Source organism: Pongo abelii, chromosome 3, assembly GCF_028885655.2.
Source record: "Pongo abelii isolate AG06213 chromosome 3, NHGRI_mPonAbe1-v2.0_pri, whole genome shotgun sequence".
NCBI lineage: Eukaryota > Metazoa > Chordata > Mammalia > Primates > Hominidae > Pongo > Pongo abelii.
The window spans coordinates 40,398,540-40,425,958 of NC_071988.2; the positions used below are offsets into that span (position 1 = coordinate 40,398,540).

Genomic DNA, 27,419 nt, shown 5'->3' on the forward strand with positions numbered 1-27,419 from the left:
TTTGCTTAGTGTCTAGCACATCTTAAGCATTCAATAAGTGCTAATTAAGGCCAGATGCAGTGGTCCACACTTGTAAATCCCAGCACTTTCAGAGGCCTAGGCAGGCGGATTGCTTGAGGCCAAGAATTCAAGACCAGCCTGGGCAACATAGTGAGACCCTCATCTCCACAAAAAACTTAAAAATTAACCGGGCATGGTGGCACATGCCTGTAGTCCTAGTTACTTGGGAGGCTGAAGCAAGAGGATTGGTTGAGCCCAGGAGTTCAATGCTGCAGTGAGTTGCGAGAGAAGTTGTGAGACCTTGTCTCAAAAAAAAAAAAAAAAAAAAAAAAACTCACTGCTATTATTGCTGTTGTTATTTTTTTCTCACCCATACTTGTTTCCTCAACTAGGCTGTAAGCTTTCTGGACCAAAAAGCAGTGTCCTGGAGATCTTTGTATACCTGGCATAAGTAAGCACCCAATAAATTTTGGTAGTTCGCATCTTCTCTATTCTTTCTCTGCCCTATCCTGATTTCTTGTGAAAACGTTCGCAAATAGTAGGCTGAGTCCAAGAATGGAGCTAAAAACTATAATTATATAGAAAATTGTCTTTCTGGCATTAGTGAAATCATCATTGTAACCTGCCAAGCAGAGGAAGGGCTGTCAAAAAAAACTGTCGGCAGATGCTTGCTCTCGAAAATCTACAGGATTATTTTAGTGATGAATACTTTTAAAGTAGATATTGCATTTCAGGATTAGATCTATCTACAAAAACATACCGATTCCCTCTTACTTTAAGGTTTTAAACATTTTCCCCCGGAGAACTAAGCCTTATTTCCAGATCTATAAAGTGAAGTACTTCTATCAGATGACTCGGGTCCTTCCAGTACTAACGCTATATAAGATTTATTGAATGCTTATTATGTGCCAGGCATTGTGCTAAGTAGGTACTTTTTCAGGATTATCTCACTGATCACCTCCAGCAACCCTATGAAAAAGATATGGTTATTATGTCAGCTTTACAGATTAAGAAACTGAGGCACAGAGGGTTATGTAACATGCCAAAGATCCCACCAGAGGCAAGTGATGGAGCTGGTACCAGCTGTTCACCTCGAAAAAAGAGGCTCAAAATTGCTACACCATGTTTTTTGGAACTCTTCTCTCAAAGTTGACTCAGCCTAAATGAATTAATGCCACAAGACAATTCTCACCACATTATTAGGGTTCTTTTGAAGTTTGTGTCCAACATCCTCATATACATGGCAACTAAAAACAAAGGGGCCTCTCAACTGCTGGCAGGCAAAACCTGAGTCCTCTTGTTGCTTGCAGCTGAGAAAAGCAAAATAAAGCATACTTGAGAACATCTGCGAATTTTTTATTTTTTATTTTTTTTAGACAGAGTCTCGCTCTGTCGCCCAGGCTGGAGTGCAGTGTCGCAATCTCGGCTCACTGCAAGCTCCACCTCCCGAATTCACCCCATTCTCCTGCCTCAGCCTCTTGAGTAGCTGGGGACTACAGGCGCCCGCCACCACGCCCGGCTAATTTTTTGTATTTTTAGTAGAGACAGGGCTTCACCGTGTTAGCCAGGATGGTCTCGATCTCCTGACCTTGTGATTCCCCCGCCTTGGCCTCCCAAAGTGCTGGGATTACAGGTGTGAGCCACCACGCCTGGCTACATGTGTGAAATTTTAACTCACTCTGGGGGTGGGTTTTAAAGTCAGAAAATAAAGCAAAATCCAACAACAGTCGACTACTTTAAAAAAAAAATCCTTTAAATTGCCTGCTTAGTACAATACACGCAGTTTCGGTTAAACAAGTAAAATGTGTATAGTCTTGTAATGCACGCATAATGAAGAGTATTTAGTAAGTATATGTAATGCAAAATTTTATTCCAATATTTTTATTTCTGCACAGAAGTGTACACACTGAATTGGCATATAACATTGTACTCTATGGGAATAAACTTGAATTTCTTACATTTTTGGAACATTAACCATTACTGGTAATAATTTTTTTGCCATTCACATAGCTGGTCACTGCACACCTGCTGTTAAAAATCACAGCTTTGAGAGATCCTTAATTTACCACTTATATAGTCTAAAACAGAGAGAAAAAAGTTGTGGCAATAAAGGTCCAAGAACTAATCCTATCACCAATTTCTTTATCTTTCGCAAAAATACTTAAGGACATTGATTTATAATCCTAGCTCTTTATCTTACTCCGTTCTGTGTTCTCCAAGTGAGATTTCAAAACCAGTTCCAAGAACACTATCAAACAAAGAAAAATATGCACAGACAGAAAAAAAAGCCTATTTTCTGAAATGTATCCCAGGGGAAAACACCAACAACTGGAAAAGAAATATTTTCAAGATATAACATTAAATGTAGATTTTTCCATTTAAGAGTTATCTTTATTAACACCTAATCAGAAATTTTTTCAATGAAGCAAAAGCTTTATGCTTCCCCCACAAATATACCTGATCTCCAACTTTCTTTTTTTTATTTTTTTGAGACAGTCTCACTCTGTCACTCAGGCTGGAGTACAGTGGCGTGATCTCAGCTCACTGCAGCCTCCACCTCCTGCATTCAACCGATTCTCCTGCCTCAGCCTCCTGAGTAGCTGGGACTACAGGTGCGTGCCACCATGCCTGGCTAAATTTTGTATTTTTAGTAGAGATGGGGTTTCACCATGTTGGCCAGGATGGTCTTGAGCTCCTGATCTCATGATCTGCTTGCCTCAGCCTCCCAAAGTGCTAGGATTACAGGCGTGAGCCACCGTCCCCGGCCTGATCCCCAACTTTCATATTCCAAAGGCATTAACATCTGCAGTTTAGAAATAACTGCAATGTTTAAAGCTTCTAAGATGTGCCAATTTAAAATATGCTATTGGACAACTATAGAGGACTAAGTTAATGATCCCAATCAACAGCGTCTCTGCATCCTTGCCCTCTGCTCTGTAACCCTGCAATCCCTTTCCCCTGGTTCTGGTCTCAGCTGTGTTGTTTTGGCCAACTGGATGTTAGCAAATGGGATGACACAGAAGCTCAGAATGTATGGACCCATTTCTGCTCCCCTGAAAAAGACAGGATCTGTGCTACTGCCATAAGAACATGCCTAGGCCTGTTGGAAGGGTGTTGGGAGACTTGGGTAGGATGGCTGAATCTTTTTGGTCCAAGGCCATTTTTGACCACTCTAAGCCAGACAACCATCAAACACATGAAAGAACACTGCAAAGATCAGCAGATCTGTCTACTACCCCTGCAGCTGACTGTAGCCACATGAGTGAGCTCAGCAGAGACTATGAGAAGAACCACTCAGCCATCCCAAAAATACTAATGGCTATTGTTTAAGCCACTGAATTTTGGGGTGGTTCATTATGCAGCATTAATTGTGGCAATACATAAATGATACACTAGTTATACCCACAAAAACCAAATGAGATTGTAGAAGAGCTGTGGGATGAAACCTAAATTGATCCAAGAAAGGTATAATGCTATGTGAGGATCCTGCGGGGGGAATCTGTTTTTTATTTTTTTCTTTGAGGTTTATGTTCTCCCTAGGTTACAAAGGGCTGTCTTGAAGAATACAGGCTGCATCTTTAGTCTCTACTGCTAACTGTTCATTCACAGCACATCAGCATTTATACTTTGCATATTAGAATATGCTGTGACAAAGCAAATTTTAGGTATTTATCATAAGGACAAATAAGCAGCATTATTTCTATTAGAAAAAAATCAAAAACAAGTTAAATGTCCATCATTAGGAAACTGATTAAATAAAGGATCACATCCTACAATGGAATACTATGCATCACTTAAAAGTGAGGATGCTTCTATATTTAACTGCACAGAAAGATATTTACTAAATAACACTAAATGAAAAAAACTAACTGTAAAACAGTATGATGAGTATATAGGTATTCCCTACACAATGCATTCAATTTTTCTGTTTGAAACTTCTCATAATAAAAGTTGGGAGAAAGGCAGTACGTATAGTGTCATTCTTTCATAAAAATATTTTTAAATCTTTTTATGGTAAAATAAAACACAGATGAAGAAAACCACACAAAACAAATAGCTTACTATAAAGAAAACACTCATAACTACCATCTTAATCAAAACACAGCTTTTGCTTGTTACCCTAGAAGGCCCTCCATGCCCTTCCCTTCCTCCAAAGTAAACAAACTCTTGAATTTATGGTAATCAGTTCCTGGCATTTCTTTATGATTCTGTTACCCGAGTGCACAATCCTAGTCAGCATAAGTGTTGTCTATTTTTAAAATTTTGATGTCTTTTAAGTTATATTCAATCTATATCGCCTCTATCCTTTTCTTTTCCTTACAATTTATTTGTTAAAGAGTCTGGGCTGTGAGTTATGGAGTTTCCACAGCATGAATTTTGGTGGTGCATGTTTAACTCGTTTCTCCAACCTCTGAATTTCCTGCAAATTGGAGCTAGATTCAGAGGCTTGAACAGATTGAAATTCAGTCTGTGGTGGTATGATCTTTCATTAGGAAGCACATGGTATCTGGTTTTCATTCATTTCTAATGTTAGCAGCCATTGTTATTCAATGCCTAAATCCACTAAATCCACAGGGGTTGGAAAATAGTGACATTCCAATTATTTAATTTCATTTTCATCTACTGGGTGGAAAAATTTTAGAAGATGCTTTCCTTCATCTACAACTTGGTTTTCCAGTGGTACAGTTCATGTAAGAAAGAAGCTGATTCTTTCCTAACTACTTTCAAGATGATGAAATGGTGCTCCATTAACTTTTCATACTGCAGAACCAATAATTTTTTTTTCATATCATAACCTCATGGATTTAAACATATTTGCAATTTTATTTTTGGCCAGTAGGCGCCTCTTCAAGTTGGCTCCTAAGTCATTTTGACATGCCCTAATAATCTTTGATAGCTCCCTTGTTACCTATTTATTATCTTGAGATGTCCCAAGCTCATCTTACATCTTTCCAGTTATTTTTGTTGTTTGAAGCTCACTCTGTAGGAGGTTCCTTAGGAGGAGCTCATGAGGAGCAATATTTCCTCCACTGATTTTTTTGCATGTTCATAAGTTTGTGTTCTTTATGTCTGAAGGTCAATTTTGTTAAATATAAAAATATTGGCTCACATTTTCTTTCCTTTGAATACCTTAGATATGACTTTTCTTTCAGCGTAAGAGTTTCTGTCAAAAAGTCTAAGAACAATCTAATTCTCTATTACTGTTTTTCCCTTTTTTGTCTAGATGCCCAAAGGACTTTTTCTTTTTCTTTCTTCTTTTTAACCCAATAGTTTTATTAGAATATCTTGGTATGGGTTGTTCTAAGGTGATATTCTAAAATACATGATTTTTTCTTTCAAAATGTAGTTTCAATTTTTTTCCAGAAAACTCGTCTTAAAATGTATCATTTGCACCACCCCTTTGCTTTATTTTTCTCCTCTCCTATTACCTGTATGTTGGATCTGCTTTGTGTATCTTCATTATTTGTCAACTTTTCCCAAATTTTACTTCTTTCTTCATTTCCTTTGGATTTTTAACTTTTTCCTCCTTTTCACCTTCTATTTCTCTTAGGTCAATATTTGTAGTATTTAGTTGATTTTGTGCTCCTTCCAATTTAGAATTTATTTCCAAGATTATTTTTTAAAATTTCTAATTCTTTCTTGAGTTCTGTCTCCTTGTCTCTGAGTTCTGCTAATTCAGACTTACACTGTTCTTTCATCTCCTGTATAATTTTGTAATAATCTCTTTTAATTATTTTGAATAGAATATTATGGTTTTAATCATTTTTTTTTTGTTTTGTTTTGTTTTGCTTTTTGAGACAGAGTCTCGCTCTGTTGCCCAGGCTGGAGTGCAGTGGCATGATCTCAGCTCACTGCAAGCTCCGCCTCCCGTGTTCACGCCATTCTCCTGCCTCAGCCTCCCAAGTAGCTGGGACTACAGGCACCCACCACCAAGCCCGGCTAATTTTTTGTATTTTTAGTAGAGACAGGGTTTCACCGTGTTAGCCAGGATGGCCTCGATCTCCTGACCTCGTGATCCACCCGCCTCAGCCTCCCAAAGTGCTGGGATTACAGGCGTGAGCCACCGTGCCAGGCGGTCTTAATCATTTTTAATTGAGCATGTCTTCTGGTATGTTTTCATTGTCAGTAGGGATTTTACTCTATTTCTTTCTTAAAAAATAGTTTGTATGGGATTTAACTTTGTTAGTGTTCTGTACTTTTATAAAATTTCATATTTATATAATTTCTATAATTTATTTAATGTCTTTCTCTCGCTCCCTGTGTGAGGACAGAGACTATGTTTCATTCATTAGTATATTCCTAGTGCCTGGCACATAGCAGATGTTCAAGAAATCACTGCTAAAGGAATGAATAGAAGAGTTCATCAAAATGTTCATAGTGGTAATCTCTGGGTGACAGGATTTAGAAAATGGCCTTCTGATGTTTTATAAGTTGCTATTTTTCTAAGTTTTTTTTTATAATGAGCATGAAACATTTTTATATTCAGAGACAAAGATTTTTAATTTGAAAAAAAAAAAGATTCATACATGAAGCTGGGTATACAGATACCATATATCTTTAAAAAAACAATAAAGAAGTGCCCTCTCCCTCACATACGTTTTCTATTCGTAAATGAAAACTCTGGGGTAAAAGAAGGTGACAAAGCTGAGTTTTACTAAGAAAGACTAGGTTTAGAGTTTGTGAAAAGGACGACAGCAACCACCCATCTGCTTTCCATGCTATATTTGACAGATTTTACTCTACAGCTCAGAAAACATGTTAATAGGACTTCTTGTAGTGAGAGGAAGGAATTTAAAAAGCAAAGAATCCTGTTGTGATAGTTTGGCACTATATGGAAAATGGCTCACAGAGCCTGCAATTCATGGAACAAAGATAACATCTCTTCGTAAAATCTACACTGCAAGGTATCTCAAATATACAACCAAGAGATGCCAGTGACAGTGACTTAAAATCACCAAACAAAATGATCCCAAACAAGAATGAGATGAAGCCTTAATATGCTTAACTGAGACTTCAAAGACCTATTAGAGAAAACATAAGAGATGAAATGCCTCATAAAGCAGATGGTCTTCTCCAGTTTAAAAAAAAAAATCAAGATAACTAAAGGCAACTAAGGAGCAAGGATCTTGCTAAATGGGCCAAGAAAGATTTTTTTCCTCTGAAGTAGAATCCATGATTTTTTTTAAAAGATTTCACGGTTCCCCATGAGGCTGACACAGGTCATTTGGTAAGGTCTACATCAGCAAGGGAAGCCGTCCCAAGGGCAGCTGCCTCCCAGGCAGCATGCAACACCCTGGTAGGCTCTATTCACAGGGGTGGGAAGGAAGGCTGAGGGGTAACATGGCCTTAATGAAAGAGCACTGGAGTGGGGAGTCAGGACACATGGGATTTGTGTTCTTGATCTGTGATTCTGAGGAACTTGGTTCAATTTTGTTACCTGTTAATTTTTCTTAGAGAAACTCATCATTCATTCCCCTTAGCCTGCCTTGGTAGTGAGAACAGTTGAGATAAAGAGGAAAATCTCTGTATAGCACAGGACAGAACTGCAAAATTGTTGGTTTATAATGTAATTTTGTTTAAATAGCTCCATTGCTAGATATAAAGGTCCCATTGTGCAGCAAATTAAAAATTGGAGTAAGGGGAATGAGGTATTCTGAACTCAGTAGAAGATGAAAAAATTTCTGTTCTCCTCCAACTGTAAGATACTCGATACTCCATTTCTGTTCTCCTATAAGGTCTAAGGTGCTTTTTGAGAGAAAAGAGAGGCAGATAAAAAGTATCTCAAAGGAAACTCAAAGATTCTATGCCAGAGACTGTTAACTGAAACAGGGACTGGAGGTACAAGTCTTTTATTGTCATAGTCAGGATTTATACAGAAAGGGTACTACCCCCAAATATTGCCACTTGTGGCCTGCCTATGGGGCCTAACCAAAGCCCACAGGGAATGGACCCCAGGTATCAAGTATCTAACATTTGTTGAGGGCTTCCTTTGGGCTAAATACAAAGAGTGTTCATGATCCCTTTCATTTCCACATAAATCCTAGAATGTTGGCACCATGATGCTCCTCGTTTCACACAGCAAGGACACCAAGCTGTAGCAAGGTTAACAAACTTGCATAACATTGGGACGCTGAAAAGCAGCAGAGCCCAGGCTCCAATCCTGGTCTAATGATCCCAGAATCCTTAGTTTAACATTCTACTCCACTGCCTCTTCCAGGAAGTAGAAAGTGGGATGAAGCTGGTAACATGGAGACTCCAAAGACCTCATTTGCTGAGTTTATCTATCTCTGATCTGATGGTTCCAAGAGAAGGTAAGTATCATAACCAACGAACCAAGTCATGGTTTCTCTTCAACCACATCTCAGCAGCAACACAGAGCTTACCTTTGGACCTGCCTCCTAATTATCCCTAGATCTCTCCTCTTTTCCCCACATTCTCTAAATCCTTTTAAGTTTTCATGATATGTCTAACATCACTTCCTCAATCCTTCTGCACAAAAACTAAATCCACTCTTAGTTTAGAAAATTATAGTGGAATCCCATTTCAACATATTACACATATGAGCCAATCCAGATTTCACCAAACAGTGGCCTAGAAGACATTTGGCAGTTTTCTTAATGATAACACCAGTTGAGCATCTCAAATCCAAAAATCTGAAATCCAAAAGGCTCCAATGAGCATTTCCTTTGAGCATCATGTCAGTGCTCCAAAAGTTTAGATTTTGGAGCATTTCAGATTTTGGAGTTTTGGGTTTGGGATGTTCAACTGGTAAGTATAATGCAAACACTGAAAAATCCAAAAACAAAAATATGAAATCCAAAATACTTCTGGTCCCAAACATCTTGTATAAGAGACACTCACCCTGTAATTGCTAATACATCAATCACACTATTTACTAGGCATTATATGTTAAGACTTCATATATATTAACCACTTCAACCCTTATAACCACTCCATGGAGAGAAAACTATTATTATCCTCATTTTATAGATGTTGTAACAGGCAGCAAGATAGTAAATAACTGCCACATATGTAGCAGGTGGTGAAGCTATTTTCTTTTAAACTTCTCTGAACCTCAGTTCTCTCCTCTCAAAAAATAAAAATATTTACCTCACATGGTTACTATGTAGAAATGGAATAAACATACAAAAAGCAATTTAACATAGCACTTAGATTCTCCCTCCCTCCTAGTATTTCTGGGATCATTCCAAGGTACAATACAGAAACTTTTAATTAGATGGGAACAAGGAGATAAGAGAGATGCTTAGAATTCCTTCACATATGCTGCCTCATTTGTGTGTCACAACACCCTTTGGAAAGAAGTAAATATCACCATCCCCATTTTACAGATAAGAGATTAGGGAACTGGCACATGCATGGACATTCTGCTGGTGACTGAAGTAGGTTTCAAATTCACACCTGCATATTGTTTTTCCAGAGGGTTTTAAGGGGTTGGAGGACAGGGGCAGCCAAGACTTCTAGTTCCCTTCATCTTTCCTATGTAGCCATTCCTACAAATTCCACACGTCACCAATGCTCCTGCAACTTGCCAATGTTACCTTTCCCTGGAAAATCAAGCCTGAAAACCATAGTCGAAGATAAAAATAGGTATAGTCACAGTTACTAACCATGCACAATTAGCAACTCTTCTAATAAGAAATAAGGAAGAGGGAGGGAGAAGGAATGGAAGGAGAAGAGGAAGGGAAGAGAAAGGGAGAAATGGTCATGAAACAGAAGTCCAAATTGTCAAGCTCTACTTTCTCTCACCCACGTCAGGATTTTTTTCCACAAAGGTATCAGCTACTTATCCTGGAACAACCTGCTGTTCCTTCTCAGCCCTTCAGCTGGGACCTGCATTTAGAAGCCTCCAAGAAGACATACCTGGCCAGGGTCACATTTCTCAGAAAGGCGGCAGCAGGAAGAGTTGAGCCCGGAGGCCACCACCAGGAACAGGGTGTTTCCCTCGACACAGGATGCAAGTTCACAAAGAAACACCAAGGACCTCCTCTATCTCCAGCTACAGTCTCCTGCTTTCCTCAACAGAACTTAAGGGCAGGAAGGAAAGCGGAAGTCAGGAATCAGGGCCAGGGAAGCTAAAACAAAGGCGGGTCTCTAAAATGCAGACACACACCCATCCCCTCCTCCTGAGCTCACACCCACAGATTCTGAAGCTGGGAACAGGACAAGCCACCATATAATTCTAAGTGCCTCAGCCACAAACTGCCTCAAAACACTGGAGACCTTCTGTGGGCCCAAGGCCATGCTAAAACAACATGTGAGCTTGGCAGAGTCCAAAAACTCACAGAAATCTGTTAGGACACACTTACATGTATCTCTTTGCTAGACAGTTTTCCCCAAGAGTCCCAGATTAAGAACCACTGCACTAGTTGGTCACAAAGTAGGAAAACAGGGCTCTGTAAAAAAAAATCATCACTCTCCCACCAAATCTTCTCTCAACTTCCCTAATTGGGTTAGGTGGACATTCAAGCCATATCCCAGACATTTCTGACTCCATCCCTTCCTGGCCCCATGACCAGTCAGAAACTTGGCACTAATCCATCCTCTGAAGCTAGTAACATGTTAATTCTCATCCTTTCATTTCCACGGTCACCTCTAGGCCAGGCTCTTATTAACCGTCCCGAAGGCCTACAGTCGATATTCTCATCACCTGTCTGCCCTCATGCCAATCCAACTGTACTCTCCCGCAGAGCTGCCTTCCTAAGAGCATCTACCACCTTTAACACCACCACATATACACGCTCCAGGCTATCAACAGCCAGGACCCTGGGGCTGGGCCACCCAGGTTTGAATTCCATCTCCACTGCTTCCTCTGAGTGTCTCTTGAGGTAAGTCAGCTAACCTCCGTTTCCTCCACTGTAAAATGGAGATAATGAGAATATCTATACCAAATGTCTGTTGTGGGAATTAAATAGGAGAGTGTGTGTAAAGCACTCAGAATGGTGATGGCACACAGTAATTGCTGTGTAAGTGTTAACTGTCACCAACATGAATATTCTTAAAGCTTTTCATTGGTTACCAAACAAAATCTCACTTGGGCCAGGCATGGTAGGTCATGCCTGTAATCCCAGCATGTTCAGAGGCTGAGGAAGGAGGATCACTTGAGGACAGGAGTTGGAGATCAGCCTGGCCAACATAGTGAGACCTTGTCTGTACAAAAATAAATACATACATACATACATACCAAAACAAAATCTCACTTCACTGATGGGCTCTTATGACCCTCTATATTCTGTCCCAAATGGGTCAAACTAACCCCAACTTGTCCCTAATCTGCATGGACATAAACTGTTCTTCTCCCACCTGATCCCAAGCAGGGCACCACACCAGTGCCTCACTCTATACTGAAGCTACTAAACATCTCCCACTCACAAGCCTCTTCCATTTGTTCTGCCTGGGATGCCCTGTGTCATATCAGTGTCTGTCAAACCCTCACGGCTCTCGTAGACAAGATCAAGCACTGATCCCACATAAGATACTGCCATCGTGAATTCCAACAACAGCACTGAGGATGTTAACACACCTAACAGTTTCTGTGGTCCTGTTCCAACCTGCCCAAGGACTAATTGGCTGGTCTACCTTAAAGCAGTAACCTTTCCTCTCGGTAAAATGAGGTAGTTGAAACCTTCTTGTCAAGGTTCTTGGGGTTATACAGTGTTTCTCGTTCCTTTGGGACAATTTTTCTTTCTTTCTTTCTTTCTTTTTTTTTTTTTGAGACAGAGTCTCACTCTGTCACCCAGCTGGAGTGCAGTGGCATGATCTCGGCTTGCAACCTCTGCCTCCTGGGTTCAAGCGATTCTTCTGCCTCAGCCTCCTGAGTAGCTGGGATTACAGGCACCAGCCACGGCACTGGGCCAATTTTTTATATTTTTGGTAGAGACGGGGTTTCATCATGTTGGCCAGGCCTCAAACTCCTGACCTCAAGTGAGCCACCTGCCTTGGCCTTCCAAAGTGCTGGGATTACAGGCGTAGGCCACCGCGCCCAGCTGGAACAATTTTTCATTACAGAAGAGGATACATAGGGTAACTGCACATATTTTTATTTTTTAAATGAATAACTGAAAGCATTCCAGGTCTCAAGTTTCCAAGGCTAGGGAAAAAAGTGAAATTTTACTATATGATGTGCGAAATTCTTTTCTCTTTACAATGTGATGACCCTATGACTTCTAGTTTTTTTTCCCAATAAACTAGAGAAGACAATTTTCATTTCATACCTTATATTATCTCCATGATACATATTGCAAAGCCATTTCTACCTTCCATGTGGAAAGTAATCCCGAGTGTTACACCCAAATCCAAGGCAGTTAAAAAAAAAAAAAAAGTTCAAATTATTTCTCCCTACCCCTCAATTTAGCAATAGAAAATTCCAGGATAACTTTTTTCCATAAATGAACAGAACCAGCCCCCAAATTTCTTAAAAGCAGCAGCTTGGAACTCAGCCACAAGAAGTTTGAAAAGTGGCAAAAAATTTAATAATACCATTACCCTGAAATCCAATAAAGCCTGTTGGAGCTTAACATTTTCAAGAAATCAGACTATTTATGCTATTACCCCAGTACTGCTATAGTTTCCTATAAAGCCATAAATACACACAATATAGTTCACCAGAAAACTAAGACTATCATAAAAAAGGCCATAAGGAAGATACTGCCCATGAAGTGTATCTCCACGGTACTTGCTACAGCAAGTTCACACGGAGGAGTTCATTTATTTTGAAAATTACATTTCCAAGTCCACAACTCCAAAACTCATCACTTTGAACTGTGAACAACTTTTAATATAAGTTAGAGCTTTCTTTTCAAAGACTGTTTTCACCAAGATAAAGGTCATACTGAATATGAAGGACATGTATAAGGCTGTCACAATAATGAGGAAAAGGCTCATAACATCTGCGTCTTCATATCTGCTTCATTTAACAGTCCATTCAGCTTTAAGTAACAGAAAACCTACCTAACAGTGGATTCAACAAAAAGTAAGGAGTTGGAAGGCCCAGGACTGCCGGTGTTGGCTTGAAAACAACTTCAGGGTAGGTATCTCTGAGGCTCTTGGACTTTTCTTCATGCTTGTCACCTCATGGTGACATGAAGGCTGCTGTACATCCAGGCATCTCATCATCATTCAAGGCAGAAAGAATGGGAAAGCAAGGAAGGGTACTGACAAGCTCACTTGTCAGGCTTTATAGGGACAATAAATGCTTTCCCAGCAACCTCACTCCCATCCCAGTGGGCTCATTCTCAGGTCTCACTGGCCAGAAGTAGGTCACAGGGCCACACTTGCTACAAGCAATGCTGGAAAATCAGGGTTCAGAATTGGTATATTGGCTTAATCATCACAATTTACTGTCGATGCTCATCTCCACACCACCCTGAATTAAACTATGGCCCTATGAGCAACAATGGAACAGGATATGGGCATTGAGTGGGCAATTAATTGTGTCTCCATTTTGAGTCTCCATCTTGGGAAGGAGAAAATCATCCACTGAAGGGTTTTCTGCTGCCAATATCAAAAGCATCCACTACCTATAAAGTAACTGTTTTAAAAATTCCCATACCTATAATAACAAACAAATAAAAATTGCTTAATCTTTTAAGTTCATATACCTTGGTTTTTCTCTCTATATAAAGTATAAATGGGCAGTCAATGGCTAAAAGGTGGGTGTGAAGTCTTGCTTCTGTGAACTCTGATCACAGCTTGACCACTGAGAAGCTTTGAGGTGCAGCTCGCTGTTTCCCAGGCAGAAAAGCCACGTTAGCTGTGATTCAAACCTTTAAGCTACCATACAGGGGAGAAGCCTCCTAAATGTGCTGTCTGCATGCTGCTCTCGCCACCTCCCTGCCCCTCCCTGATCAAACAGGCACATCCTTTTAGCACCCTAGATGCCCCGCACCCACTGAACCTTCAGTGGCTCCCCACTACTCTTAGGAAACAGCTGAAACTCCTTACCAAGGCCCTCCACTCTGATTTGACCAGGCCGCCTTCTCCAACCTCATCTCCCACCAGGTCCCACCACACTTGCTATGCTCTGGCCACCCTGGCTCCATGCCATTCCTTAAACAGTCCATACCCCTTGGTCTGCAATGGGCTTTTCCCAGCTCTTCATAGACTGGGCTTTCCCCATGCTTCAGATTGCAGCTCAAGCACTGCTTCTTCAGGGACACCTTCCCTGGTCACCCAACATCATGTGGGCCGTGACCAGTATCCCTCCATCACACTCTTCATTCCTCCATAGCAGGTACCACAATCCACAATTATTTCCTCTACTGGAAGGCTTTCCTACCACCTGTCTCCATCACTAGAACAAACAGAAGTGCTATGGGAGTGGAGACCTCATCAACCTTTTCACTGCTCTATTCCCAGTGCCCAGCACAGAGTAAGGGCTCTGGACTGTTATTTTCGCCATCCTGGTTCCAGGACTTGCCTGATAAGGTTGACTTGTCACTGCCCTCTATACCAACCACTCCTTCGTGTGGCCACCAAATGAACACTACATCTCTAGGACCTGCTCCACTGCAATCCTGACCTTGGAACTTCCTCTCTCCCCAACAACTTATCTTGGTTGTCACACCTCTCTGACTCCTCTCTCATCTACTGAAGCAGGCACACAGCGTGGTTAAAAGCACAGACTCTGGAGCCGAAAGGCCTGGGTTCAAATCTCAGCTCCACTATTGTCTGTGTAGGCTTAAGTAAGTTGCTTCTATAGCTCCTGTGTGCCTCAGTTTCCTGTCATTGAGTGATAATAGTTGCATCTATGTAACAGAGTTGTAGTGAAGAATAAAAGTATACACATTAAGTGCTCAGAACAGTGCCTATGTAAGTGCTAATAACTTAATGGTAATAAATGTAACTTCTGGCCGGGCGCGGTGGCTCACCCCTGCAATCCCAGCACTTTGGGAGGCCAAGGTGGGTGGATCACCTGAGGTCAGGAGTTCAAGACCAGCCTGGCCAACATGGTGAAACCCTATCTCTACTAAAAACACAAAAAATTAGCCAGGCATGGTGGCAGGTGCCTGTGGGAGGCTGAGGCAGGAGAGGCACTTGAACCTGGGAAGCGGAGGTTGCAGTGAGCTGAGATCGCGGCACTGCACTCCAGCCTGGGTGACAAGAGCGAAACTCCATCTCAAAAAAATACATAAATAAATAAAAATAAAAAATAAAATAAGTAAAATAAATGTAACTTCTTATTAAGAATATACTCTTTGTTCTTATTGGCATATGCACTCCCCTAGGCCCTTCTCATTTGATCCCAGTTCATCAGATCCCTCCGTAATGTACCATTTAATATGTCCTTCAAATCCCACTCAGGAGACCTGCATTCCCATGCCTGATCTGCCAACAACTTGATCTGAATTGCATTCCTCCCCAGACCATTGTGTCCTGTTGGAGGAAGATGATCTGGAAATTGTGTTCTCCTGGGCTTTACTGACTGCACACATCTTTACCAGCCTTCCCCTCCTCTAAACTGCTTCATCACATAAACTGATTCTAAATGATACAGTTACCACCTTTGGTCACATCCACAGATGAGATATAAGCATTGAGGGCAATATGTAACTCTTCTCAATACCCCAGAGAGGTCAACACAGTATTAGGAGTACAGCGAACACAGTCTCTACCTATTAATTGGCACTGGTCACCCTATCTCCTCTTAACGGTACCTTTTCCCTCAAAAAAGGGAAGCGTCTTTATAAACTGCACCCTGCTTACTTGCTTAAACTGGATCCTGCGGTGTGAGGATCAGTGATTTCAAAACAAAAAGCTACTATCTCTTGTTCAAAAACAACAGGAATCCTCTTTACCCCTAACTAAGCCCAAGTCACAAGGATAGGATGGCAGCAGGTATGCCTGATTTCCAGAGTTAGCCAAGTCATGTTGGATTTATTGGTATTGAGTTCCAAATAACTAATATGTAACATAAGCTCTTCGTGGAATTTTCTTGCACTCTGGGAGAGGGGGATCAACTTTCCCAAAAATTGGACACTCCTAGGGAAGAATTCAGGGGAGAAAACAAATGGAATCCCATGGACTTAAGTATTTTCCATAAAATCAAAAAAGACAGACTAAAAAGTCTAGATATTCCTTTAACAAAGCATCATCTATAAAATATTCAGGCAGGGCGCGGTGTCTCACGCCTGTAATCCCAGCACTTTGGGAGGCTGAGGCGGGCAGATCACCTCAGGTCAGGAGTTCGAGACCAGCCTGGCCAACATGGTGAAACCCCCTCTTTACCAAAAATACAAAAATTTAGCTGGGTGTGGTGGTGGGCGCCTGTAATCCCAGCTACTCAGGAGGCTGAGGCAGGAGAATCTCTTGAATTCGGGAGGCAGAGGTTGCAGTGAGCCGAGATAGCGCTATTGCACTCCAGCCTGGGCAACAAGAGTAAGACTCCGTCTCAAAAATAAAAATAAATACAATATTCAATAGTATATGTTGCTGTTTTCTTTTCCTTAGTACATATTCATAACAGAAAGGTCTAGAAGCTACAGAGGCAAACAACAAACTGACCTATCTTATGACTCTGAAATAAATATGCCAAGTCATTCATTTAGAATTCTATTGGTTTCATCTTGCATAGATTTTTGTGGCCTTTTGTGCAAAGGAAGGTCAGCAGAGTTCACTTCTCCCGAGGACAATTTCAGGTTTGCATAAATGAGCAAGTGTCCAAGAACCTGGAAAAATAAGTCCTTTTGCTTTGGTTTCAAAATGAGGCCCCATAAAAAGTTGCATGCTTTTCTCCTTTCCCTTCTGGAGGCTGCTCGCAGAAGATAGGTCTTAAGCTTCTCAAGTCTGGCTGGGGCATTTCCTCCCCGCTCTTCCTTCAAGCAGAGGTGCTGTGCCTCCTGCCCTGAGGACAACGCATTCTTCTCATCTTTCTCAGGGGCAAAGCCTGTCCTCTCACACACGGGACCCTTTCTGACCTATCCCCAGCATCCTAATCCTCTTTATGTGGAGTATAGGGAAGGGAAAAAGGACTAAAGTCCCTCCAAAGACTATTCTGGCATGTTTCCAGAGTTTCATTCTGCAACAAAAGCAGACACCAGGTAGGCTTCTTTCCAGGGCATCCGATTCCTCCTGGTGAAGACTTGTCACAGGGCTTCTTAGTCCCACTGTATTCGTCAGCAAAAGGGAAAGTGATAGATCCAGAGCATCCAAACAAAAAGGACACTCTTTTATTACAACAAAGTAAGACTGCAAATCTCTACCCTGGAAGTAGCAAATTACAAGAGAGGTTTAAAAAAAAAAAAAAGAACAAGTTACAAATTAGGGACTTAATTTGGACTATTGAAATTTCATTTCTTTCTTCAGTGAAAGATAAATACATAGAAGTAACCTTTCTTTACTAGTGTCAACATCAAGATGTAACATTATTTACTAGTTATGTGAAAACAAGGTCTGTATTTATGAGTATCTGAAAATAATGGCAGTCAACAGGCCTCAGATCACCAATTTCACAGGTTGGGTTCACATGCTATGTAATAAAAATCTAGAACCTAACTGACTGACTCTCAGACAGGCACAGAAAGTTATCTACAAGTAAAGAGGTAGCCACGGATGAGACTATGCTACACTACAAAAATGTGGTTACTCAGGTTCATGGCATCTCAGTAGAGGGATCTGCAGAGCACCCATTCACTGAATTAATACTTAACATCTAAAGTTCTGCAGAAATCAGGGATTGCAATTTGGTGACGAAAATATCTTAAAATTCTTTAATAGGACGGTGGTAATAAAGTTTCCAATCAACATGGTGAGCTGAGATGACAGGGAAGGGCTCTGCCTGTTTCAAACACATGGAAAAACTGAGTGAGAGATCATTAACTACTAAGAAAATACTAAGAAAAAAATCAAAATCACAAGAAATAAATCCCTGGGCCAGAACCAAAGATAGAACTTAAAGTCAGATGAGAGAAAGTTAAAGCTCTGAAGATGTAAAAGGCTATCAGAACACGAGATAGGCTTAGTGCATAGGGGCTGAGATCTTGATGAACCCTGGAGAACAAAGGGTCATATCTCACCAACAAGAAATCAAAATTTCAAAACAGCTCCCATGTAGAGGTATGGCATCCAAATACAGAACACCCATGAAGCATCAGGTCCCCAAGCCAAGAAAACAATAACATTAGGCTGGGCGAGGTGGCTCACGCCTACAATCCCAGCACTTTGGGAGGCTGAGGCAGGGCGGATCACCTGAGGTCAGGAGTTCGAGACCAGCCTGGCCAACATGGTGAAAACCCATCTCTACTAAAAATACAAAAATTAGCCAGGCGTGGTGGCAGGAGCCTGTAATCCCAACTACTCAGGTGGCTGAGACAGGAGAATTGCTTGAACCCGGGATGTTGGGAGCAAGCCCCCAAAATCTGGCCATAAACTGGCCCCAAGACTAGCCATAAACAAAATATCTGCAGCACTGTGACATGTTCACAATGGCCCTAACGCCCAAGCTGGAAGGTTGCGGGTTTACAGGAATGAGGGCAAGGAACACCTGGCCCACCCAGGGCGGAAAACCGCGTTCTTAAGCCACAAATAGCAAGAGTGATTTATGCCTTAAGGGCATGTTCCTGCTGCAGTTAACTAGCCCAACCTATTTCTTTAATTTGGCCCATCCCTTCGTTTCCCTTAAGGGATACTTTTAGTTAATTTATTATCTATAGAAACAATGCTAATGACTGGTTTGCTGTTAATAAGTATGTGGGTAAATCTCTGTTCGGGCTCCCAGCTCTGAACGCTGTGAGACCCTGATTTCCCACTTCACACCTCTATATTTCTGTGTGTGTGTCTTTAATCCCTCTAGCGCCACTGGGTTAGGGTCTCCCCGACCAAGCTGGTCTCAGCACCGGGAGGCAGAGGTTGCAGTGAGGCAAGATCACGCCACTGCACTCCAGCCTGTGTAACAATGAGCAAAACTCCGTCTCAAAAAAAAATAATAATAATAATAATAACAATAACACTGGTCCAGAAGCCAGGACACCCATGGGGCACTAACTGAGGCAAATGAGAAAGTGGGGGATTTCCACAATCCTAGTTGTACATGACTCCCACATAAAACATCCTCTACGGAAGAGACTTACAGTGAAAGCTTAACACCAAACAAGAAACAATTTACCAAAAGAGAGAGCCGACACAACTGGCAAAACCTGTGCCCAAGAGCTAGAAATAGAACAGTAAATAGCGGTTGTTCAGGAAAAAGTTATCATGAATACAACTAAAGCTCAAGAGAACCATGTGTGTTGGAAAGCAGGATTTGCAAAAACTTGTAATATGCAAAGAATTTCTCCCCTTATCAATGCTGAGTTAAGTTTATAAGCAAGTACTTCATTCATTTATCCATTCGATATATATTTATTAAGCATTTATTCAGCGTCAGGCTCCAATTACTCCCTCCCCCTCGGTCTTGGCTGGCACAGGCTCTGAGGATGGTTATTATCCAGTTCCACCCCTTAGCCCAAGATGACTCCACAAATATTGGAGCAACTACTGTAGATAAAATAGTGTCCTCAGTCACAGAGGAGAAGAGGGAAATAGTACTGGAGTTCAGACAAATTATATACATGTGCCAAAATATAAAAAGAATTTAGGACACAAGCAAGCATCAAGAGGGAGATTTAAGAGCTGCAGGAACACGTGCTTCCAGCGGGGAAACCAGGAAACTCCCTGGGAAAGAGAGCGACTCTGCTGCACCCCATGGCAAAAGCAGGATTTTAGCGGGTTACCAAAAGATGGATCCACATACCAGAGGGGAAACAGCAGGAGCAAAGGCACATGACCCAAAGGCACAGGGTGTACCCTGGCAGGAGCAGCCCACACAGGCTACTGTAAATGTCTACTGAATAGTAATAATACCAACAACAGTAACGATCATTCATCATGAGTAATGGGTAATAAAAATAAGGAGCAGTGAAAGGAAACCTAAAGGACTCAAATACCAGGGTGACCTTTTAAACCAGTGGGGACACACTAAACATTTTCAGCAGGGAAGCGGCATGGTCAGAGCCACGCCTCAGTTAGATTCATTTGGCCACTATGCATGAGTTAAGTTTGCAGGCAAAGAGACTGCAGGCCAAGGTCTGGAAGCTATTGTAATGGTCCAGATCCTCACAGCTGCGGTTGCAGTGGTGGCTGCAGCCATCCAAAGGAATGGATAGGTACAGACAAAAATGAACAAATACGCAATTTTTATTAGCAATTCCTGGAATATAGTCATGTGTTGCTGAACAACAGAAATACATTCTGAGAAATGCATTATTGGGCAATTTCATTGCTGTGCAAACATCATCATGGAGTGTTCTTACACAGACCTAGATGGTACAGCCTACTACACACCCAGGCTAAATGGCACAGCCTACTACACACCTAGGCTAGATGGCAGAGCCTAGTGTTCCCGGGCTGCAAACCTGTACAGCGTGTTACTGTACTGAATACCGCAGGCAAATGTAATACAATGATAAGTATTTGTGCACCTAAACATATCTAAACATAGAAAAGGTACAGGAGAAATAGGGTCTTATAATCTTATGGGACTACTGTTGTATATGCAGTCCATCATAGATTGAAACATTGTTATGTGGCACATGACTCATTTTAAAACTGGAGTTTTAACATAAACACAAATATCTGTATGAAAAGCCTGGAAAGAACAGCTCTAGCTATTTACTTCTTATTTTCGTGCTCAATGGATGCCATTCTGCATTCCATCCAAAGGCAGCACCCTGTCCTGGAAAGGCAGAATAATCTCAAAACAGAAAGAAAGAAAATTAAAACTCCAGTCTGACATACAAGCCTCAAAAACAATGTAGAGCACAGCAGTATGCACTGCTGACCCTTGACTGATGATTCCGACCACACCTGATGATAAAATTATTAACTATGGCATGTTGCTGTTGTTTTTTACTGAAATCGTTTCCCTTCTCCAGGGAACAGTGTGGCCCTGTTCAGACACAGGCCTGGTGAGGAGGCCCCAGGTCAAACTGGCTTTCCTGCCTTATGTGAGGGCAGCAAGGGCTGCTAAGGTTAATATTTCTTTCTGCTATGAGTAGCCTCTACAGAACGTCAGCTTGAGGTTCAACAAGCAAATCTTATTTATTTATTTATTTATTATTTTGAGTTTTGCTCTTGTCGCCCAGGCTGGAGTGCAATGCCGCAATCTTGGCTCACTGCAACCTCCGCCTCCCAGGTTCAAGCAATTCTCCTGCCTCAGCCTCTCCTGTAGCTGGGATACAGGCGCCCTCAATCACACCCAGCTAATTTTTGTATTTTTTTTTTAGTAGAAATGGGGCTTTACCATGTTGGCCAGGCTGGTCTCGAATTCCTGACCTCCGGTGATCCGCCCAGCTTGGCCTCCCGAAGTGCTGGGGTTACAGCACCCAGCCAAATCTTATTTAATGATCAGGAGAAGCAAGCTACAAAGGAGTACGTAGAAGGGAGGAATGGAGAACCAATCAAATAAAATAAGTAAGTGTTCATGCCTTGGACTGAGGGATCAACAACACCGGGAAAAGAAATCAGAGATGGAAACCATGAGACGGTACGAACCACACTCTAGTTCCAGGGAAGGGCGGTTCAGGCAACGTGTTATGCAGATGTGTGCCCCCGGAAAAGCAGCCACTCACTCTCCCTCCACCAGAAAAAAGGCACAAAGTGACAAGCTCAGCAGAGGCCTCGGGGCAGCAATCTCTATGCTGAGCACAGGTAGCACAGTTCTGGCACCCAGTAAGGAGAAGATAGTTTTCTCCTAAAGAGCTTTTAGTAAGAAATAAGTCAAATGAAAATAAAGAGCTTCCTTGCAATTACAGGACAGCACACACCTGTGCAGCTCAGGGCCCTTCGGTAATCTCTGGAAAGGCACTCAGCTGATGGCCAATGTGTCATTCTCTAAGATGAAAAAAGGAGCAGGTCCACATATGTGAATTTTTCAGATAAATTTACTTCTTCCACTCCAAGAGCCCAAATGTTAGCATTTTAACCACTGTGAAAGAACAATGTCCTCAAAATATATTAGCTTGAACCATATGAAATTAATCTTTTTGTATGTCAAAAATGCTCAAGTACTAACAATTTCACTTGGATCAATGGCAGTACATGTCCTCCAACTTTCTTCTACATAGGGGTGGGCAAATTTTTTCTTAACAGGATCACAGATATTTTAGGCTTTGAGGGCCAAGAGACAAAAAAGAGATTATGTAGGTGCTTACATAACCATTTAAAATGTAACCATTTAAAAATATAAAAACCACCCTCAGCTCCTATAAAAATAAGCATGGGCTGGATCTGACCTATTGGCTACAGTATGCAGAGCCCTGTTATACAGGGTACAGGTGTAAACTTTTTTCTGATGATGCTCACTATGAAAATTGCTAATTTCAGAGTAAATCTGTAATGCCCTTGGAGATGCTAACAATATCTGAAAATATGTGAAGAGCTGTTTACCCCAACACTGCTGGCTTTAATGCTGGTTGTTGGTCCGAATCCCTATTCTATTATCAGCAATCCCTCCCTACTGCTATAAAATGCCACTACTTTTAACTGTCTGACTTACTTTACAAGCAACTGTCTGGGTGAGGGCTTGAGGGTGGTTCTAACTTTGCTTTCTGTTTTCTTTTTTTGAAACAGAGTCTCGCTCTGTCACCCACGCTGGAATGCAGTGGTGCAATCTCAGCTCACTGCAACCTGTACCTCCTGGGCTCAAGCAATCTTCCCACCTCAGCCTCCCGAGTAGCTGGGACTACAGGCGCATGCCACCATGCCTGGCTAATTTCTGTATTTTTTGTAGAGACAGGGTTTCATCATGTTGCCCAAGCTGGTCTTAAACTCCTCGGCTCAAGTGATCCGCCCACCTCAGCCTCCCAAAATGTTGGGATTTTTTTTTTTTTTCTTTTTTTTTTTGGAGACAGAATCTCGCTGTGTCGCCCAGGCTGGAGTGCAGTGGCGCGATCTCAGTTCACTGCAAGCTCCGCCTCCCGAGTTCACGCCATCCTCCTGCCTCAGCCTCCTGAGTAGCTGGGACTACAGACGCCCACCCCAAAACCCGGCTAATTTTTTGTATTTTTAGTAGAGACGGGGTTTCACTGCGTTAGCCAGGATGGTCTCCATCTCCTGATCTTGTGATCTGCCCGCCTCATCCTCCCAAAGTGCTGGGATTACAGGCGTGAGCCACCACACCTGGCCCCAAAATGCTGGGATTATAGACTTGAGCCACTGCTGGGATTACAGGCATGAGCCCAGCCATAACTTTCCTACAAAGAAAAAAACTGAGCTGCACAAGGTAATAGGACTTAAAGATGAATATGAATAAGCATAATTACAGAAAGGATATGGCAGCAAAAGCACTTACGGGGAATTACCCCAAATTTCCCCTGACTTGGAGCCAAAATTCCACGGGTTCCAAAGGAAAGCAACAAAAACAAATAAATATCTATACAGCTGGTCCAAGGCCAAAAGACTGCAGGGAGCAAGAAGTAAGTCTGAGACACACTGCCCTTCATAGAAATAAACATAGACCATTAAAGGGAAGAATCATTTTTCTCCCAGGTTAATCAGGGGTAACGACAAATAGGAAAAGGCTACAACTATAGCAGTTCTCAAAAGACTGCTGGAAAAACTTTAGTGTTGTGAGATATCGAAGGTCATCCCTGAGGGAACTGAAAGAGTTTCCTCCTTTGGAGAAGGCTAAGAAATAAGAGCCAGGAACTCCCTCCCTAATACATATTAAACAGAGACATACCCAGGGGACCTCTCTTCTGGGTCCACGAATTTTGTGATTATAAAGGAATTCAAACAATCACTGCGAAATGTTTTTAATTTATGGCATTATTATCATTTCAAATGTTATATATTGTGATGAAAAAGGAAAGCTTAAAAAAATAAAAGCCTGTAGAAGAATAGATACATTAGACCAGGCATGGTGGCTCATGCCTGTAATCCAGAAACTTTGGGAGGTTGAGGTGGGTGGGATCTCTTGAGCCTAGGAGGTCAAGACCAGCCTGGGCAACATAGCAAGACCCCATCTCTACAAAAAATAAACAAAATTAGCCAGGCATAGTGGCACATCTGTAGTCCCAATTACACCGTAGGCTAAGGTGGAAGGATCACTTGAACCAGATGTTCGAAGCTACAGTGAGCTGTGTTCATGCCACTGGACCCCAGCCTGGGCAACAGAGCAAGACCCTGTCTCAAAAAAGAAAAGAAAAATTTGGAAAAAAAGAATGGATGCACAGAAACAGAAAAAGGAGATTGTTGACATACACTTCTGGTCTTATAGGGCCACTTGATTACAAAAATCCTAATTTAGATAACATTTCTTACCATGCAATATTCAAAACTTACCCTAGAGCAATCCATTCTCTTGTATTTCTAAACATCCTTATTTAAACCTTTAAAGCTTTTACCAATTCAGTACTCTGTGATATTCTACAATGAAAATTAAAGAGAAAAAAGCAAGAGAGAGACTGATCCCATACATACATGAGCTGCCTGGACGACAGTGAGCCTCCGGGTACCGTCTGCCCATAGCGACAGTCAACACACTGGCAGGGGCCTCGGCAGTTCCCAAGTCCTCAGGAAAGACTGAGATGGTTAGCTGTGGTGGGGGGAGACAAAAAAAAAGGTAGAAACAAAACAGAGACTTAGGATAATGACAGCTTTTTTTTTTTTTCATTAAAATGCTAATGATGACCACATATTTCCAGATAACCATGTTTATGAATTATTCATAGTCGCATGCAAGATGAAGTCTCCCTGTCACCGCAGGCAGGCCCAGGGCTTGCTGATGATTAGCATGCAGGCTCTGCAATAAGTGTGACAGAGGTACAGGTCGCTGGAAGGCTTGACCAGGGCTGGCCCTCTCTGACCCCCATCAAAAGTCCAGGCAATCTGACCTGCATTTCCCTGATGCTTTTCCATTCTTCCTTAACATCAAGGACTAGCACTGCCTGGCTGTTTGCTGTGACATGTGAACTAATATCCTGTAAAACTTTAAAAGCTTGAAATGAAGAAATTTTTTTTTTCTATATTGGAGAGGTTAGATGTCATGTTGATTGGGAAAAAAAAAAAACTTTTCAGTGACGTATAACATATAGAAAATGCACACACAACAATGGACAGCTCAATGTATTTTCCGAAACTGAAAATACACCAGATCAAAAACCAGAACATTATCAGCACTGCAGAAGTCCCCTTCATGCTCCCTTCTAAGGGTGACTCCTACGCAGAAATTATTTTTGCCCATTTTTGTGGCCATCAAGTCGATTTACTGTCAGTTGATTTTTTATTTAAAAAACATATGCAGAACACCTACCATACACCCAGCAGCATGCTAAGCACTGGAGCTACAAAGATGAATAAGATACCATCTCTATCTCTAAGGAAAGTGAAGTCTAGGGGAGCCAAAGGATGCACACAAACTGGCCACCGTAGGGCCATGGGATGAGCATAATCATTGAGATTCATATCAAGCATGGGCATCTAGTCCAGAAATGGACAGGTCAGGGAGGCCTTCCAAGAAAAGGGGATGCCTAGCATGTCCTAAGGCTGGGTAGGAGTTAGCCGCGTTAGGGATGCAAGACAAGGCGATGGAAAAGGTAAAGGTAAGAAACCGCATGGTATAGTCCAGAGTTGCTGGCCACTCTCCAGAGTGAGGCCTGCAGAGTGAGGCCAGAAAAGAAGCCTGGAGCCAGATGGCAACCATGTACATGTCTCAAAGAACTCTGACTTTATCCTGGGTGTAAACAGCCACTGATGGGTCAGATCTGGGTTTTGGATGCATGATTCTCTGGGTGGATTTGAAGGGGGCAGGGTTCGGTTGTTACAATCATTCAGGGAGAAGGAAAGGGTGGAGATTAGGGCAGTAGAAGTAGGTAGAGAAGGGGAGAGAAGAATTAGTACTTGGAACCATCCAGAAGTTCAAAGCAGAACACTAGGTTTATTACACATGGGTGGATGGCAGTGACAACCCAGGTAGAGAACATAGGAGAAGAAATAAGGAAGACAAGGAATTTAGTTTGGGGCACTAGAAACTGAGGCAGCAGTGGCTCACGCCTGTAATCCCAGCCAGCACTTTGGGAGGCTGAGGCGGGCGGATCACCTGAGGTTGGGAGTTCGGGACCAGCCTGACCAACAGGGAGAAACCCCGTCTCTACTAAAAATACAAAATTAGCTGGGCATGGTGGTACATGCCTGTAATCCCAGCTACTCAGGAGGATGAAGCAGGAAAATCGCTTGAACCTGGGAGGCGGAGGTTGTGGTAAGCTGAGATCGTGCCATTGCATACTCCAGCCTGGGCAACAAGAGTTAAACTCCGTCTCAAGAAAAAAAGGAGAGAAATTGAAGCGTGGAAGATTCAGGTGGGGATACTGAGATATTCTTGAGCATAAAGCCTGGAGAAGCAGCTTGGGAAAAACATAAAGGCATAAAAGCGATTACAACATAGAGAGGAGCAGAGATTGTGTCAGTGAGTGATGTCACTGCAGGAACATGGACAGAAGGAGAACATTACAGGATCAGTGCAGAATCCTGGAGAACACACATAAGAGAATGTGCAGAGGAAAACGATCTTTTGAAGAAGACCCAGGAAGAATGGTAGAGAGGTACCATGGGATAGAAAGAGATGAATAAAGATAAAAAATGAAAAGTATACCTTTGGATTTGACATTTAAGAAGTCACTGTCCACCTTGATGGAGAGCTGTTTTAGTGAAGTGGTGGAGGCAGAGATAACAGAATCAACAGAGCAAGTGGAAGAGCCCAGGAAGGGGAATGCGTGGCTGCTGGAAGAGACTAAGTGCTCACAGCACATGGCTACAGGCTGAAGGACTCAGTTCAGAGGGAGAGGCTGAAAGTCCAAGGGGGAAGAGGTAAAGATGGCCTGAGATCTCAAAAGAGGTGAGCCAAAGGGTCAGGAGTACAGATAGAGGGGCTGACCTTGAAGAAGAAGGGGAGTCCACAACCCTCGGATATTAGAAGGAAAGTACAGTAGCTCCCCTTTATCCATGGGGGATGCGTTCCAGGATCTCCAGTGGATGCCTGAAACCATGGATAGAACCAAGCCCTATCTACCTATACTATGTTTTTTCCTATACATATGTACCGATGATAAAGTTTAATTTATAAATTAGGCACAGTAAGAGATTAACAATGATACCCAATAATAAAATAGAGCAAGTGAATGTGGTCTCTATTTCTCATAACTATCTTAGTGTACTGTACTATGAGAAACTGCAATCACAGAAATGAAACTGTGTAAGTGGGGGCTACTGGAAAGGTAAATCTGGCTATAGTAAGTTCATAATGAATAGCACTGGGATTTGGAGACAATAGACCAAATTGCATCAATGTTTTTAGAAAACAGCTGGCGAAGTCTCTTTGTTGAGAATGAGGTGACAAGTAAATGGTCTGAGGACATGGATCTTGAAAT

At 41.9% G+C, this 27,419-nt stretch overlaps 1 protein-coding gene across 21 annotated transcripts in view; it reads right to left on the reverse strand.

Annotated features, from left to right (window-relative positions):
* Positions 1-27,419, reverse strand: part of APBB2 (amyloid beta precursor protein binding family B member 2) — a 398,765-nt gene that overhangs the window by 225,698 nt on the left and 145,648 nt on the right. For 16 of the 21 annotated variants that reach the window (NM_001133964.2, XM_063723212.1, XM_063723221.1 and 13 more), the window contains 1 exon segment: positions 24,475-24,589. The exons of the other annotated variants lie outside the window; for them this stretch is intronic. Coding sequence is in view for 14 of the 16 variants with exons in the window: in XM_063723212.1 (XP_063579282.1) it covers positions 24,475-24,520 (46 nt within the window). In the remaining 2 variants the exon portion in view is untranslated. 21 annotated transcript variants of the gene reach the window in all.